The sequence below is a fragment of the Pyrus communis genome, chromosome 2 (assembly GCF_041283825.1).
Source record: "Pyrus communis isolate YQ-2024b chromosome 2, ASM4128382v1, whole genome shotgun sequence".
NCBI lineage: Eukaryota > Viridiplantae > Streptophyta > Magnoliopsida > Rosales > Rosaceae > Pyrus > Pyrus communis.
Genome location: NC_142566.1, coordinates 2,708,058 through 2,725,798, shown reverse-complemented (window position 1 = coordinate 2,725,798; position 17,741 = coordinate 2,708,058). Strand labels below are relative to the sequence as shown.

Genomic DNA, 17,741 nt, shown 5'->3' with positions numbered 1-17,741 from the left:
TATTGTTAGAGAATAGAGTTCCGAAGCGAAGCAGAAGATGGAGGTGAAACCAACAGCCTTTGAACATATGAAAGTCAACCTGAAGGCAAATATTAAATAACAAAACTTCCAGGTGATCAATGCTAGAGTGGAGGGCCATTGCGAGATCAATGCACTAAATAGGGAGATCAAGGAAGGGAGCAGTTCCTGCCTGGGAACGTTGCATGGCTCGCCGAGTATTTTTCAATCCCTTACTTATTTTATTTGGTTATATTTGTTGATTTTATTTAATTTATACAATTTGATAGTAAACAATAAATGAAAAATGTGTGAAAAGTAAAAAATAAAGTGGTTATAAAAAAAAGGGGCTTTTAGATCTAGGTCCAAAAACATAGATGGTTTTTAGGAGTGAGTCCAATTATCTAATTACATGTTTTTATTTCTTTTATACTCATTTTATAGTTTTTTAAATATTAAAAATCAATTAAAATCTTCTAATATTATGCATTTTTCAACTCCAAAAAATCTAATTAATATCTTAAAACAAAAAAAAAAAACCTAATATACTAACATAAATTATCTACAAAACATTGTACCTTAACTCAAGTAACAAATATATGAATATATATTATATCTGTAAGCGAGATATGAAACCGAACTAAAAGGTAGGAAAAAACATAATATACCTACAAGCAAGACACGTGAATTTGTGACACGTTGATTATAAAAAGAATTTGTCATATAGATTCATAAAAATAATTAACCTGTGATATAGGTTGATTATAAAAATTAAAAATAAAATCTATAAATGAGGTTTAAAGCAGGAGGAAGAACAAGAAATAACAAAAAATAAAAATAAAAAGAAATAATCAAAGAGATAATTAGGAAGAAATTTGATTTTTATAATAAATCTTATCATTGAATAGATAATTATTGATAATAAAATAATTAAATTTAAGGAATTGAACTTATTTTAATAAATTGAACTATTCCTACTATTGGTTAAAAAAATTGGACTTATATCAAGTTTTCCCTAAAAAAAAGGGGTGTAATAAGCTAAAACTAATATGTGAATATCAGCTACCGTTTATAAAATTGTCTCAATTAAATATATCTCCAATAAAAAAAAAAGCTAAACTATTCACATATCCTATTTTACTTCTCGCACACTCTTGATAATTTTTGTTCATTGATCTTCTTCATTTAAAGAGGAACTTCACCGGTATTTGTGGCAAAATCTGGCAACTTCACGTACCAATGAAGCGTTCCCTCCCCCTTCCTAAAAGCACACCCCTAGAAAATTTAATATATTTAAATTTGTAAGTTTTTGATTTTGCCATAATTTATGAATTATTACTATAATTCTTTTCTTTTTTTGTCTCTCTGGGAAAGGCCAACATTTTATGCTCAAGTGGAAAGTGGGTGGAGAGCCCTCCTGTTTCTCTCCTAAGTCAAACTTCTTAGGACATGAGCTGTTGATGCAGCAGACACCCTGTTGAATTTTACAACCACCACCCCAGAAGAGTAAAGTGGTGGCGGAGCAGCCGCTTCCTCCTCCTGATCGCCGCCCCAAGGTCTCAAAGTTTGCTCCTTTTTCCCTTCAATTTCGTTTCAACTTCTGGTAATGAAGTTTCCCTTTTGGGTTTTTTCTCAATTGAATTTCTTTGTTTGGTTTTTCGGTGTGGATTTTTTTCTTCTCTTCCTTCGGTTTTGCTCATTTGGCCGATACCAAACAGTTCCCAGCTGCCGTCAGAGGCTTGCAATCACAAAGGGGGTCAACCTTTTTGCTGGTTCTGTTCTGCATCAAGTGGTGGTATTGAGAAGTGGGTATAGAATCCGCCATGGCTGATGGCAGTCCTAGGACTGATATCTCTACAGATGTGGAGACAGATGATAAGAATCAAAGGGTACTCTCTCTATTTCTCTCTCTCTCTCTCTCTCTCTCTCTCTCTAAATTTGGGTCATACCAACTATTAAGAATCACTTGTTTTCTTCATTTCTGCTGTGTGGAACATTTTGTAGATGTTAACTCGTTTTTGTTGGCCATCTGACATTTTGATCACTCTCTGTATGGCAGTTTGATAGAGACCAATATGCCATTGCTCCTGTGGCTTCTGATTCCAGTGACAAATCGAAAGATCCAAAAGATCAGAAGGTGATGTATAGGAAATCGATTACACAGTTATGATATGTGAGTTGATCTAGCAGGGCCAAGATGCTCATTTGTTCGATTGCATTTTGCAGACTCTCCGTCGGCTGGCTCAAAATCGTGAGGCTGCTAGGAAAAGCCGGCTGAGGAAGAAAGTAAGGCCTTATTTTACTTTGTTTAAGTATGTTATCTTTATTCATTTGCTCAATTACATTTCTTTTGCAGTTTGCCTTGATATATATTTAGCTTTACTTTTGTAAGTTCTAAGGGAAGTGACGACTGCTCAAAAACATGGTTGTGATTTTAACGGAAATGGGATATTTAAAATATAGTTTTGATGGCAGCCCTCATTTCCACTCATTTAGTAAATTGATATCCTTAGTTGTTTGGGAAACAATAGGATAGACAATGAGTTACACACACATGTCAGGTCTAATACGATAAATCTATCAGTTACTCCTTGTCCTAGGTTTGTGGATAATAAAAGCCAGCTGACATTTAAAGTAAGGTCTGATGATTTATATCCTTAGTTGTTTGAGAAACAATAGGATAAACAATGAGTTACACAATAGCACGTGTCAGGTCTAATATGATAAATCTATCAGCTACTGCTTGTCCTAGCTTTGTGGATAATCAAAGCCTGTTGACGGTGAAAGAAAGGTTTAATGATTTATATCCTTAGTTGTTTGAGAAACAATAGTATAGACAATGAGTTAAACAATAGCACGTGTCAGGTCTAATATGATAAATCTATCAGCTACTCCTTGTCCTAGCTTTGTGGATAGCGGACGGTGAAAGAAAGGTCTGATAATTTTGATGCTCAAGTGGGTTTTCATTTTCCTACCTAATTGTCTGTGTTTGTTTGTTTCCTTATCTGGCATGATTTCTTAACATTTTAGCGTAACGGTTAAAATTCAAATTTTTTTCATTGTGAGCGCTGCTTGAGATTGTGGATTTCAACTTTCTAACACAACTGGTCACCATTTCTTCATTTGCCTTGTTTACCTTTCCTGGTTTCAAGTCTTTGGTACATGCATCTTATAAAGCTTTGCTTCCTTCTACTCGTTTTATATCAACAAGTAATCTTAGAATCAGGAGCTGAATGCAGAACTAAGTTCTGGAAAATGGGTCCTGGCCAACTTTATTGGTTATAAGTTATAGCTGCGAGCTGAGATAAGCTTAACATGTCCTAACCTATCTAATCTGTTGTAGTTCTGGTGACATTGATTCATCATGGCTTAACAGCATATCCGAAATTTAACCTCATCTGGGAAAAGCTTGGTTAGTTTAGAACTCAACTTCTAGTTTGCACATGTGCAACTTCAAAAATAGAATTCTAAGGGATCAAATAGGAAATGATACTCTAAATTACCGTTCTAAAAAGCAGCCTAGGCGCTAGGCAGAGGCCAGGGGCCCCGATTAGGGCCTAGGTGTTTAGAAAATAAGTGAAGGCTCTAGATGGCAATTAGGTGGCTGCCTAGGCTGTCTAGATGGCTCTAGGCGGTCCTAGGTGGTTAAATTTTTATTTTATTTTATTCTATTCTCTTTAGGTTAAAAGGTTTGAAGATAATTTTCTTGTAAAATAATTCTTGACTTTCTTTCATGTAAAATATCATTGAATACATATTTCATTTTATGTATTCAATCAATTGTAGTCACTTATTTATATGTTTTTATTGTTTATAATAAACTTAACTGAAAAAAAAAAAAAAAAAAAAAAAAACCCCACCTAGACCCCTAGGACTAGGTCCCTGCCTGCTGCAGGACTAGCGCCTAACGCTTTTTAGGACCTTGATGAAGCATATGATCAACCAACATTTTTCCAATTGCAGATTACACAAGGTTGGTTGGACAAAGCACATCTTTGTATGCATGTTACAGTTCATATAATTCAAATGCTTAATAATCATCATTTCCCATTTGAGTGTGGTTGGATCTGTAACTCGCATTTCACCTTGATATATTGTCACTTTAGCGTCTCTCTTGCCTTGTGAATGCCAAAAAGTCTTCTTTAAGTAGTACTATCAGCTTGATACTGCCACAGGTCGATCACCTTCATACTTTCATACTTGAGTCTGTCTCTTACAGCTAGATCCTAGATCTCTTGGTATATTTCAATTGTTAGCTTTTTTTTAGCTGGGATTCTAGATTTAGCGTGGAAACAGTAAGCCCAATGTCTGTCCTGCATTCCCTGCTAACAAAATCGTTTTATGGTTTGAGCTTGGATGCTAGATGAGCAATTATTGCTCGCTAGTAATTTGGTAGTCAATCTATAATGAGTGTGTGTCTGGCATTTTGCTTGTTATATTTTTGTTTTATGAGAGTGGAAGCTGAATTCACCGGGTCTCTTGTTTTATATTGCCTTGTCTGAATTTTTTTATTACTGAATCCTCTCGTAAGCATACTTTCTCTTGTTACATTAAAAACATAAATAGAAATGCATAGATCTGCATATTTATGTTTGAGCCCTTATGCTACGTTCATGCCTAGTTTTCTGGTAAGTCTTTAATGGGTTGTATCTGTGCTTGTCGATTATAGGCTTATGTTCAGCAGCTGGAGAGTAGTCGTCTAAAGCTGACTCAACTAGAGCAAGAGCTCCAGCGAGCCAGACAGCAGGTTAAAGCAATCAGTTTCTTTACTATTGTAAAACCTAATGTATTCAAAGCCATAGATTTTTGGTGGATGACCTCTTTGTGAGGTTTTCATCTTGCATCTCTCCTAAAGTTATATTGTTCTTTTGTTCAGGGAATCTTCATATCAAACTCAGGGGACGCTGCCCATTCAAATAGTGGAAATGGTATTTCTTCTTTCCTGAGTTTATTTTTGAAATTTTATCATTGAAGTAAGGGAGACTACCTCCTGATAATTGTGGGATAAACTTTCCATCAATTTATACTTGTAAGTCAAATTGAGATGATTCCATATCAATGGTTTACATGAGTAGTTCACACTATATGCATGAAACAATTATACTCAGGAGAAAGATTGTGTTGAAACACTATATGCCATGAGTAGTTCACACTTCACACACATGATAATGCTCTATTGGAAATAGGACAAGGAAAGTACTCTCTGTCGGTTGTAATTGTTCACAAACACAATCAGAAGATTTTAGTAGCAACTTTTAGGGGAATTCTTGAATGTTTGTGTAGGGTACAGAGGTCGAATTGGTTAAGGAATTGTTGAGGATGAAGAGTGGCATTTATGGGTGGTTCCTGATTTCCTTGCTGATAAGCTCTGGAATCTAATAACAATCAGATTTTCATTCTTGGCAGATCATATATATGTTGAACTTACCTGGAAAAGAACCAAACCGACAGCATTATATTGCTTAAAGAAACAAATGTTTTTTCAGGGTTATTCTTTATATTTTCTCCTTTAATGAAATTTGTCAGTTTACCAAACAATTTTTTTTTGTGGGGATATGGAAATGAAGTCAAATTTTGGGAAGGCATTTAGGAGAGTCAGCTCTTTCCAATCGTTTTATATTTTTTTGCCAGGTTTTTTTTTTTTTTTTCAACTGCAACATAGTTCTCTTCTTTGTCTTCGATCGTCATATTCTTTTGGAATTTAAAGTTCTGAAGAGTGAGAGGTCCACTAATGTACAGCATTATCTACGGTCTGTTACTCATTTGGTTGCTTTTCTTGTACATATTTGTTCTTTAAATTGGTACAATCAACCTGATCCTTCCTTTAAGCCATTTAAGTTGATTTGGAAGGCTGATGATCCAGCAAAGGTGCAAACTCTTGCATGGCTGCTGGAACATGAGCGATTAGATATTTATGCAGGATCCAAAGAAGGTCCTATGCATACTGATTGCCATACATATCGGATTGTGTTATACAAATGCAAGGGGAGAACGCTGTCTACATTTATGTTCACTTTCTTTTTACTAGGCATATCTGGCATCACTTGTTGGAACCATTGATAATGTTGTGTCTGAGAAGCTGTTTTAATTTTTGTCACGGGGTTTTTTAGTTGAGGGGCTAGCATGTTCACCTCTTGGAGATATGCTGTTTTGGCTCTCATGAGGAGCGTTTGGCTGGACGTAATAGGAGGTTCTTTGAGGACAGTAAGGTGGATGCAAATTGCAAAGTTACTCCGGGATTAAATTAGATATTAAGCTTCTGTGGCGTAGTTGAAAATGTATTTCAAAAGGCTTTCCTTGTACTGTATTATTTTTTATTGAGGCGCTTGATGTTTGATAGTTTTATGTGGTCATGTTTCGGATGGTTCAATAAGATGCTGACAGATTTCTTGTTTTTTTGATCTGAATTCAAACTCCCCCAGTACATATGTAAACTGCCTCTACCTTCTTCTCCTACAGTCCCTTCATCAGCATCCTTTAGTTTCTAAGATATAAAATCTCCACTTGCACGAGAGAAGCAATTTTAACATGCGTGAGAGGGCAGTATTCCAATTTATGAGCCTCTAGATATTTTGGTGATTTGGTTTTAAGAAAGTTAAGGATAATAATACTAATTTTATGTTTTAAGATACATTTGAAGTAGAATATGGAATTCCTTCAATTGCATCCAGCAGTGATAAAGTTGGTATGATTGACACATATTCTTTTAAATTTTTTAAAATAGGCATTTTAGGTGCACTCATATTTATTTGCATGCAGACAGGCTACGGAAAAAAATTAAAGTTTTATCTTGCTTTTTAAATTGGTCCTCTTCTCTTAATTTAGTTCCAGTGGATGAGGTGGGTTATCTTGTTCACTGTATCTCCTTGCAGGGGCCATGGCATTCGATGTAGAATATGGACGGTGGCAGGAAGAGCACAATCGGCAAATTAATGAACTAAGATCAGCAGTAAACTCTCATGCAAGTGATGCAGAGCTTCGTATTATTGTAGATGGAGTCTTGGCGCACTATGATGAGGTCTTTAGGCTGAAGGGCACAGCAGCTAAAGCCGATGTATTCCATTTGTTGTCTGGTATGTGGAAAACACCTGCTGAGAGGTGTTTCTTGTGGCTTGGAGGTTTTCGTTCATCTGAGCTCCTGAAGGTGAAGCTCTTTCTCACTTCTTGATGGCTTTGATGTCATAGGCAGATTGGTAATGTTGTCAAATTAAATGTTCCGCATAAGTACTCTACCATAGTTCAGTTTAGTCATTTTGACTGCTAAAATGTACAAAAATATAAATTCATGCAACTTCAAGTACAAATTTATGAAGTTATATGTGGTTCAACAGTCTTGTTTGTAGGTCAATCCAATCCCTAAGGTTCTGGTTAAAGACATTCATTTCTGCCCATTTTCGGGTTTCAAATTTCGTTCTTGAATACTAATCTGTCACTCATAGAGATGGAAATATCTCCTTGGGTTTTGTCTTTAACGTATCTTCTTTAAATATACTTTTTGTTGGATTCAGTCATATAGGCTAAATAGTCAGATATTTTTATCCCCACTTTACTGTGGAATGGATAAAGACTTGGCATAAAGAGGCATCTGATTTTCCAACTTCACTACTACGGAGGTTGATATTTATGTATATATGCATGTTCATGCACTTTTACGGATCTCTATGTGCTTGCTTTTTTCGTTTGCTAGAAGTTTCAACTCACGCTCTGCACATTTCCTTGAATTTTTTTTCTTTTATAGGTATGCATGAATTTGTTTTGTATGTGACTTTTTTAATATTGTGTTGGTCTTAATCCCTTCTATAAAATTTAAAATGAATGAGTATATGTGCAGCTTCTTGTTACTCAGTTGGAGCCTCTGACGGAGCAGCAGTTGGTTGGGATTAACAACTTGCAGCAGTCCTCCCAACAGGGAGAAGATGCATTATCTCAAGGGATGGAGGCATTGCAACAATCTCTAGCTGAAACTTTGTCCAGTGGATCTCTTGGCTCCTCAGGTAACTCAGGAAATGTAGCTAACTACATGGGTCAAATGGCCATGGCAATGGGAAAGCTAGGAACTCTTGAAGGGTTTATCCGCCAGGTAATTCATTATAGTTCTTTATCGTTTACCCGTTTGTGTAGTCAGTACTGTAGCATATCACACATATAGTAATCATCGATGTGAAACTGTTATGCGTAAATACAACAAAGAATAAGATTGGACAAAAACCAATTGCTCCATTGACCAGTCCCGCCTGTTAACCCCTGAAATGTGAGAATGCTAAAACAGATTGATATTTGGATGATCTCTGAAATATGTATCATTTGAAAGCTATATGGCTATCATTTTTATTCTACAAGCTAACGTGATTGGGGTTTATGAAGAATTAGTATAGATTACCCACCAACCTGTCAAAACCTCTTGTCCTTGTTTCGGATTGTGTTATGGATGTAAGACTAGGCATGAATTTGTTTTACGCGCCTAAAGGTTTATTTGGTAAGATATGTTGTTCATTTGCAAAATTCGATATTATCACGCGGCTGAAAGATAACAAAATGCTAGTATTCAGTTTCAGTTTCACTGTTTTTCGTGCGTGCACTCTTGTTTTGTTATAACTTTTTAAAGTGCCTAATCTGTTCATGGGCTTATAACATCAGGCTGACAATTTGCGGCAACAAACACTGCAACAAATGCACCGTATCTTGACAACCCGCCAGTCAGCTCGTGCACTTTTGGCTATACATGATTATTTCTCACGGCTGCGTGCTCTTAGTTCTCTCTGGCTTGCCCGCCCAAGAGAGTGAAATGCTCCCAAACTGATTGGTAAAGTTGTGGCCGGCAAGGCATCTGAGTAGCAATTGACTCTCTCTAGTACAGCACCGGGGTTACTTGGTTATCGTTACAAATTTTCTTTTATAGATTTTCTCTGATGCTGTAGCTGCAGAAATTGTATCGTTAGCGCTAATCCTGTAATTCTGTAATTTATTACCGTCATTTTAGTCATCGTAGGATCGAGTAATGCTTATTATTGTTAATAATTATAGTCTTATGATTTGTGTAATTGTAATTTGTGACTGAGTTTCGAAATGAATTTTGGATAAGGAAATGCAGGATGGTTTTGACTAGTATTTCACATCGAACACGACGTTACATTAGTTATGGCCCTGTGGCTATGTTATTCTTGTTTCGTAAGGGCGGAAAATTTTCGCGGTTATCCGTCAACTAGTTTCGGGTAACGATCCTAGAGAGGCGAGATTGTTGTTGAAACTAGTCCTTAATTTGCTAGATTGTTTGTTTCGATAAGACAATTTTATAAAGTACACAAATTTTTGAGAAGTAGATCAAACTTGGATGCAAGGAAATGAGCGCATGGCCTTGACTATTATATTCAATTGGAAAAGTCATGGCTTTTATTTTCTACAGAAAACTTGATTGTCATCCTCAGAAAGACAACATTGTATTCCTTGGTTTTTTGTACCGACGGTGGGAAAGAGGGTACCGAACTTAGAACCTCTGGAAGTGCAGGGGTTAATGCTCTTAGCCGCTCGACGCACAAGCTCCTTGTAAACCTAATGTTCAAGTTACTTGTTCATGAAATACTTGTAGTAGGTATACTGTTTAAGATTCCAAGTACATTGTATATACATTCAATCATGACAATGTACCTAACAAAAAGGATCACAGCCAAAATCTAATTTGACAATATGGGTATTGGTAGATATTTTATTTTCTTGAGGATGCAAATGTAAATCCTTCTTTGTTTTGTTTTTGCTAGGTACTCACGAGATTCGCACCCCGCGTGGGCCCACCCCCCCGGGGGGCAGGAGAATCCACCAAGAAAAAAAAAAGTGCTAGGGCTAGGAGGTACACGCTCGGGTATGTCGTGAGCCTAGTTGGTCAACAAGGGTAGTTATTAAGGGACTCAATGATGGTGATCCTCGTCGGTGTCTGTCCATTCCGGCGACGGACTAGCAACTCGAGATTCAGGGAGACGTTTTAAAATGGCGATTAAGTTGCACTCTATCATGATCAAGAGAAGTACCAATGTGTTGGACAAACCTGGGAGAAATCGATAGAGAATATTGAAGATCTTGTGGCGCAGTTCTTATTCATTGGAGAAGGAGAAAGAGAGAATTCGGCAGAGTTTCGCTTCAAAGAAGAGGAACAATGAAGATAAATTTCTGGAAAGTGGTTCATATATAGCCCCGAGAAACTGATCACATTTGTTGGAAAAAAAGGCGCTGAAACAGCAAGATCGTGACACGTGGCATTCCGGTTGATTAAGTTTTCGAAACAAAAGGGATGTGAAGAGATGTTGCAGTGCAAGAGGCCACACCTGCCTGTAATGCATTAAATCCAGAGGTGCCTCAATTATTCCGCCAATCTGCCACAAACACAGGCCTCGGGCACCTAAACGTCTCCCGACCATTGCTTTGGAAGGGTGACAGATGGGACGAGGCTGAGCGACTGACAATGATGAGTCAGGAACACCCGAGACGCTTCCTCTGGCCGAGCACCACTTGAAGAGCCGACCGATCGTTGCAACTCCATGCCTAAGAAAGAACCCTTGATCAAGGAGTTTGGGGACTTATTTATGTTGGGCAACTTTAGGCCCACATAATGGTGCTGGTCGGAAAAGAAGTCACGAAAACCCCAAGGGATATTGAGAAGTCCAAGGCCTAAAGGGATTAGAATAGGATACCCCCAAGCATAATAGCCGACTGCTTATTAGCTTAGCCCTACCGATATATGTAAAGAGCTTTCCGACCGCCAGGGGCATGTGAGCAGGTTGACATCTTTATGACACAAGTCTCATGGAATAGCTCTACTTGGATGTCAATCAGGCAACGTGGAAGCCCCCAGTCAGTGGTAGAGAGCTAGGATGGGACCTAAAGGTGGTTCGAACGAGGCTCAGAGAAGCAGGGTTGGATAAGCAAGGTTGAGCGGGACACTTTGCCCACATCACTTTCACCACCAAGTATTTGGTTGATAGGTGAAAATGTGTCAGTATGCTAGTCTAGGTGGCACATTAAATGCAAAGTTGGGAACCCAAGGCTGAGGGGTTCATTGGTGGCCTATATAAAGGGGTGAGAATCTCCTGTATTGGAGTTGGACTAACGAAAGGAAAGAAAGTTCATGTATTAGCTAGGTGCTATTTTTAGTCTTGAAACCAATATCATCCGAGCAAAATTGTGGGAGTAGCCTAGTTTTGAGAGGTGAACCACTTAAACCTTTGAGTTCATTTCATTTCAGTTCATATCCCAAGCACACTAAGAGTTTAGTTTTTAATTTATTAACTTGCAAATTTTGAGCGTTAAGGCATGTAATAGGTACATTGTACATTGTTTAAGACTTTAAGTACATTGTATATACATTTAGTCATGATAATGTACCTTAAAAAATGGATCACAGTCAAAATCTAATTTGACAATATGGGTAATGCCAAATATTTTATTTTGGATGCAAATGTGAATTTCTTTGTTTTGTTTTTGCTAGGCAATCATGTGTGATACAATTTCCTTTCTATTTTTCGTCCTTGATTCCAATACATTTATTAAGTGGTAAACAAATAAATTGGTATCAAACTCATCATCACGAGATTCAAGTATACCCTTTCATATTTACAAGTAAAAGAGAGATAGACCGTAGTACTAAATAATCATATCTTTTCATTGTTGAATATAATAATATTACTTACCATTATGTTAAAAGGAAAAAAAGAGTCCAGCTACAGTTTTACATCCCACTCAGAGGTACATGTTTTATACAAGATTTAGCCGTTGAAAAGACTCATTAGATTTCTATAACTAAGATTTAACCGTTTAATTTTTTAGACTACTCAATAGTATATACCATGAAAGGAAGTTTAGAAATGAATTTTTTTTATTTTTTTTTATTTTTTATTATGTTTAGTGTGAGTGTGACTGGGATCCAATTGAATACATAAATGGATCGGTGTTTGGCGCGAACTTCGGTATATAACTTGCCACCGATGTAACTTTCCCGAAGGTCAAGCCTAACCTGACTTTCCACAACGATTTCATTTCTTAAAGTCTAAATCAAGTGCACAATACAAAAGTTTATTTATTTATTGACAATCATATTTTACTCAAAGAAACGGAAATTAAGTTAAGTCACACAATGAAAGTCATTGATTAGATATCAAACTGTCACATTCCGGCTCGGGACAGATCACTTTCCGGGCTCGCTCCACCACTGTAGCACGATATTGTCCGCTTTGGGCTTACCATTCCCTCACGGTTTTGTTTTTGAGAACTCACGAGCAACTTTCCAGTGGGTCACCTATCATGGGATTGCTCTCGCGCGCTACTCGCTTAACTTCGGAGTTTTGATGGAACTCAAAGCCAGTGAGCTCCTAAAAGGCCTCGTGCTAGGTAGGGATGAGAATATACATTTAAGGATCACTCCCCTGGGCAATGTGGGATGTTACAATCCACCCCCCTTAGGGGCCCCACGTCCTCATTGGCACACCACGGCCAGGGTTAGGTTCTGATACCAAATTGTCACATCCCGGCCCGAGCGGGACCACTTCCCGGGCCCGACTCCACCGTAGCACGATATTATCCGCTTTGGGCTTACCATTCCCTCACGGTTTTGTTTTTGGGAACCCACGAGTAACTTCCCAATGGGTCACCCATCATGGGATTGCTCTAGCCCCCTTCTCGCTTAACTTCGGAGTTCCTACGGAACCCGAAGCCAGTGAGCTCCCAAAAGGCCTCGTGCTAGGTAGGGATGAAAATATACATATAAGGATCACACCCCTGGACGATGTGGGATGTCACAAAACTCAATGTAAAGTTTATACGTCCTCGTTATTCATTTGAGTGAAACTTAAGATTTGTCACTTACATGTACATAACACACTACTAATTAATAACAAAATAATAAATCATATACTAAAATTATTCACTAATCCATTTGAGATTCACTGGATTATTTTGTCGCAACATCTGCGTGAACACATGTTTTTGCTTAATATATAAAGGGACGAGACACCACTTTTTACACTTTTTTGTAAATTCACTCTGTTATGTATTTTAATGATCTAAACTGCCTATCTTTTAGAACATCATTTATAGATTATCTATGCAAAAAAAATAAAAATAAATAAATAAACAAATCTAAAACTATTAAGACATTTATTGTAGGGGTGTGACATCCACACACCCCTTTTTACTTCTCCCACACCTTTTTAGTTTTCGGCCGTTGGATCGGATGAATTGAAAAACATCAACATAAATAAATTAACAAGGGGTGTGTGAGAAGTAAAAAGGGGTGTGTGGATAACACATTCCTTTATTGTAATGAAAAAAAAAAATGGATGAATACAATTTTACAAAGAAACCCCAAACCCTTAATCCGACGGTCATATAATTTCAAATTTGAGTTATTTGTGGTGACATGATCTTTGAAGAAAAACCTAAAAAATAAACAATTTAAATAGTTAAAATACAAGTTGAATCCCCTAAAAACGTGTGTAAAAAATTATAGAAAAAGTGATGTGACGAATCTATTCACCATAGCTCCTCTCTTCTCGAGAATCCATACATCCCTTATTAGTATATGGACAACTATCTCTCGAGCACAAGTTTAGGTTCGGCCTCGATGGGAAAATAAGACAGAGCACCTAACAACGTATCTTCACAGACCAAGAACTATGAGATCGCCCCTTTCATTATGGGGTGACGGAGGGATCATACCATTCGAGCCTTTTTTTTCTTCATGTTTTTCTCAGATGTCTGGAGAAAGCTACAATCAACAACGTATGAAATGGCTCGACACTTGTATTGCTCTCTTACAACCCGGTTTTCATGGTTTAGGCTACTCCCATTTCGCTAGCCGCTACTACGGGAATTGCTTTTGCTTTCTTTTCCTCTAGCTAATAAGATGTTTTTGTTTGCCAAGTTGTCTCTTGCCTGCCCATGGATTAAGCAGCAGTTCAAAAGGTTAATCTATTCGGGAATCTTTAATCTACGCTGATTTTCAACTCCCCAAAGCATTTTGTCACTTACTACGCCCTTCCTCGTCTTTGGGTGCCTAGGTATCCACTATAACCCTTAACTTTATTTAAGGCTATGCCATCCTCTAAGGTGCTGCTAAATGAAAGGATCTTATCAACGTCCATGAATGATAAATCATAACATAGATCGAATTGCCAAATCGGAAAAATTGGGTGCTAATCCTACATAACCCAATCAATTCGATCAGGCACTCGTCATCTATTTTCATTGTTCAACTCTTTGACAACGCGAAAAATCATTGTTCCACTCCTTGGCAACATGACAAACCAAAAGCTCTGCCCTCCCCTACCCTCTATCTATCCAAGGGATGGAAGGGCAAAGGCCTTTGGTTTCCCCTCTAATCAAGAATTTGGGGGGATTAACCTCTAATAATAAGTCGGATCGTACCAATATCAATCCATTTGATTCTATTTATTCCAAGGCAAGGATTTAACAACCATTTAGCCATAGCCAAAATCAAGGAACTTTTCATCGGGTCGAGTTAGAGACCAAAGGTCTTGAATGGCCGATCCGGCAGAACAACTCCAAAGATAAAGAAGTATCGTTAATTTCTTCATGCTCGTTCCAAGTTCAAAGTACCATTTGTACAAATAAGAATCCCCTTCGTTGCATGATTTCTTCTTCATATAGATAGATATACGATCTATGGAGCAATTACTTAGAAGTACATTTTATGCAACAACCTTTCATATCTGATAGAAAAAGATCCCATGATCTTGAACCGATCTTACTTGGGATCACAAATCCCAAGATATGACATAAAAAAATAATAAAAAAGAAGCTCTAGTATAAAGATCCTCATTAGTATGTAAAATAAAATAACAAAATTGACCAGAATAGCTAATAGATAAATAACAAAAAGTTGAACAAGACCCAAAGGGGAAAATTTTCAATATATGAGAAGTTTGATAGGAAATTGTCATGCTCACTCTAAAATTTTTATCGAGACTTCAAAATTTTAATATTTAAAATATAGTTATATCCATGTGCGCTTGCTTTTTTTCTCAAATGGAGAAAGATTAAGCGAGATTAGCATTTCGGCAATGGTCGTGTATGAGGCACCTACCTTCCCCCGAATGAGTGAACCTAGAAACCATCGGCCCATTCCTTCTCCACCAATTTTATTAATAATAAATGAAAGTAAACAAAAAAGATAATGCAGAGGGGGGATTATGCCAAGGCCTGCAATTACAAAAAAGATCAACAAAAACGGTAATAAGGACAAAGACGAAAGGTCATGAGCATGAGCAGGGACTACAAATTTGAAATTGTGGACCACCTCTAGTAATAAAAAAAACTATCTGCCCCCAAAAAAATTAAAGCATCTGTAACTTGATTTCCTTCTTTATATTTGTGTACACATAAATCGTATTGACGAAGTCATCAGAAACAATTTTTCTAATCCATCATAAAAAATTATGGAACCGCATTAGGAGCCTTATAAACATAGTTAACAATCAACATGGTGTCTATTTCAATCCAAAAATCTTTCTCTCTCATCTTATCTTATGATGTAAGTATTTATTGTATATAATTTCACTTATGTTCTGGAAAGCTAATTTTGCGACGGAGACGTTTTCTATTAAAAATTATGAGTGATGAAGTTAGCTTGAAGCTTCCACTTGTCCTTTGTGGCCGAAAAATTGTGTTTTGTTGGATGAAGACATACGACTTGACATTAAGGTGTCCCCATAGTAATGTCCTTAGTTACCACGTACTAGAGCCAATAAATAGAGTTATCAAAATTTTTGTGAAAATCCTTTTTTTTTTTTTTTTTTTTTTGTTGTAATGATTATTAGTTCTAATATTTAAACGATATATAGCATGTAATATGTGAGTCAATATACGAATTTTTCCAACCAAGTAAAAATAATAATAATTAATTTTTCATTGTATACAAACGATATTTATATTAAATTATCTAAATTGAAAATACGGAAACTCGAACTTAAATCTAAAAGAGAGAACAAACTACCATAGTCAACCTCGCTAAATTGAAAATCTGCATAATTACCTGTTGTTGGTTATATACGATGCATATATATCATCTATATTATATAAGAGGTCGAATTGGTGACACCACTTTTTTTACACAATTTTTTACATAAGTTTTTGTAGGCTCATTCTATAGTGTATTTTAATGATTTGAACATTCTATCTTTTAAGTATTCTCTTAAATATCATATCTACAAAAAATTACTCAAATAACCATATGACCAATGGATAAAAGTTTATGGTTTCTTTGTAAGACCGTATTCTTCCATTTCTTTCAGTGCAAATGAATGATTTAATGGTTTTGGATTTGTCTTTTTTTTTGTTTTTTTTGCAAGGATGATTTGTGAATGATGTTCTAAAAGATAGATGATTCGATCGTTAAAAAACATCACGGAATGGGTCTATAGAATCTAGTGTAACAAATTATGTAAAAAAATAATGTCACAGATCTGTTTCAATAAACAAAAGAACATAATTATCCTTGTTAAATGTTTTTTTTTTTTATTGATGATAATCACTTGTCATCTTTAATAATGATTAGAAGGAAACCACACCCCATCATCAGTTTTCAACATCATGTGATAGATAATTAGTCAAAAACAAACCAATAAAGAACAAAAAGGAGAGGGATAAATCCAAATGTTAGTCGGTCAAGTCTTAACCCACCACATTTCCACAAGCCGACCCTACTCTCTTTACCAATCCCTTCCACCCACATCTTCAAATTTCAAGCTCCACGAAACCAAATATTGAATTCAGGTCATAGGAGGCTGCGCACGTGACTGTTATCGAAGTCTTGCTGCGTTACTTTGCTACATTGAATCTCAGCCTTAATAAATCAAATCCTTCATCATTTTTTCAATACAATTAGATAAGGGATAATATTTGAACTTGGAACGCAAGAAGAAAACGACCCTAATCATCAGGCCAATTAAAGCCTTTTATCAAGCACGCTAATTTGGTTTCTCACATATATGGAGTTATTTTTCCTTAATTATATGACAACATAATGTTGTTTAACGGTACAAACATTATAATTTGGTCCATTCATTCTCCTTATCAGCTTCTATAATATCATCTATAAAGAAATTCAATTGAGGTACCGTTTAGTCATCTATATGAATCAAACAAGTTGACAGTTAATTATGAGGATATTACTTGTTAACATAATTGTTGATTTATTCAACACTTACGAATCTCTAATGATCTTTAGACGAGAATAAAAACAAGGAACAAGACAAATTATTATAGTAGAACATCTCCAAGCATCTTCTCTAGTTTGGGGTGTCATAACAACTGTGGGCCAATAGAAAAAGATTAAAATATTGGAAATTAGTAATAAGAGCTCCTTTTTCCCTAGATTTAGAAGCTCATAGGAGAATTCGTATCCTTTTTTAAAATCATCTCTAAAATTTAGCTAGGATCTCATTTAGCGAGCACATTTAAGATGCTCTTAGTATAGTAAGTTGATGTCATGTCGTTATGTAAACAAAAATAACTCATTACATGTAAGAGCCACATATTACATATCCTTGTATTATATTTAATATAATTTATCCATTCATATATTATAAGATCATTATTTTATTATAAGATGAATGTGAAAAGGGTTTAGATTTAGACTATGCTATGAACAAATATATGTACATTCTAATACGTGAGTGAATTGATGACATCACGCATCACCATCTTAAATATTGATAAGCATGCGGGCCATGTAAGTACAA

At 36.2% G+C, this 17,741-nt stretch overlaps 1 protein-coding gene across 3 annotated transcripts; it reads left to right on the top strand.

The window, feature by feature from the left end:
• The first annotated feature begins 1,364 nt into the window (after positions 1-1,364).
• LOC137748420 (transcription factor TGA2.2) lies at positions 1,365-9,105 on the top strand. 3 transcript variants are annotated; one of them, XM_068488565.2, is made up of 9 exons: positions 1,365-1,600; positions 1,716-1,886; positions 2,057-2,134; positions 2,224-2,283; positions 4,667-4,744; positions 4,874-4,925; positions 6,870-7,141; positions 7,829-8,077; positions 8,635-9,105. In XM_068488565.2, the coding sequence occupies exons 2-9, from the start codon at positions 1,821-1,823 to the stop codon at positions 8,779-8,781; spliced, it is 1,002 nt and encodes a 333-aa protein (XP_068344666.1). In that variant the 5' UTR covers positions 1,365-1,600; positions 1,716-1,820; the 3' UTR covers positions 8,782-9,105. The 3 variants fall into 3 exon arrangements, with proteins under 3 accessions (XP_068344666.1, XP_068344667.1, XP_068344665.1); XM_068488566.2 differs by having other exon boundaries at positions 1,412-1,553; XM_068488564.2 differs by lacking the exon at positions 1,365-1,600 and having other exon boundaries at positions 1,665-1,886.
• The last annotated feature ends 8,636 nt before the right edge of the window (positions 9,106-17,741 follow it).

Coding starts and splice junctions, on each gene's coding strand:
- LOC137748420 (XM_068488565.2), top strand. CDS start 1,821: ATGGCTGATGGCAGTCCTAGGACTGATATCTCTACAGATGTGGAGACA. Junction 1,887..2,056: donor CAGATGATAAGAATCAAAGG/GTACTCTCTCTA, acceptor TCTGTATGGCAG/TTTGATAGAGACCAATATGC. Junction 8,078..8,634: donor TTGAAGGGTTTATCCGCCAG/GTAATTCATTAT, acceptor TTATAACATCAG/GCTGACAATTTGCGGCAACA.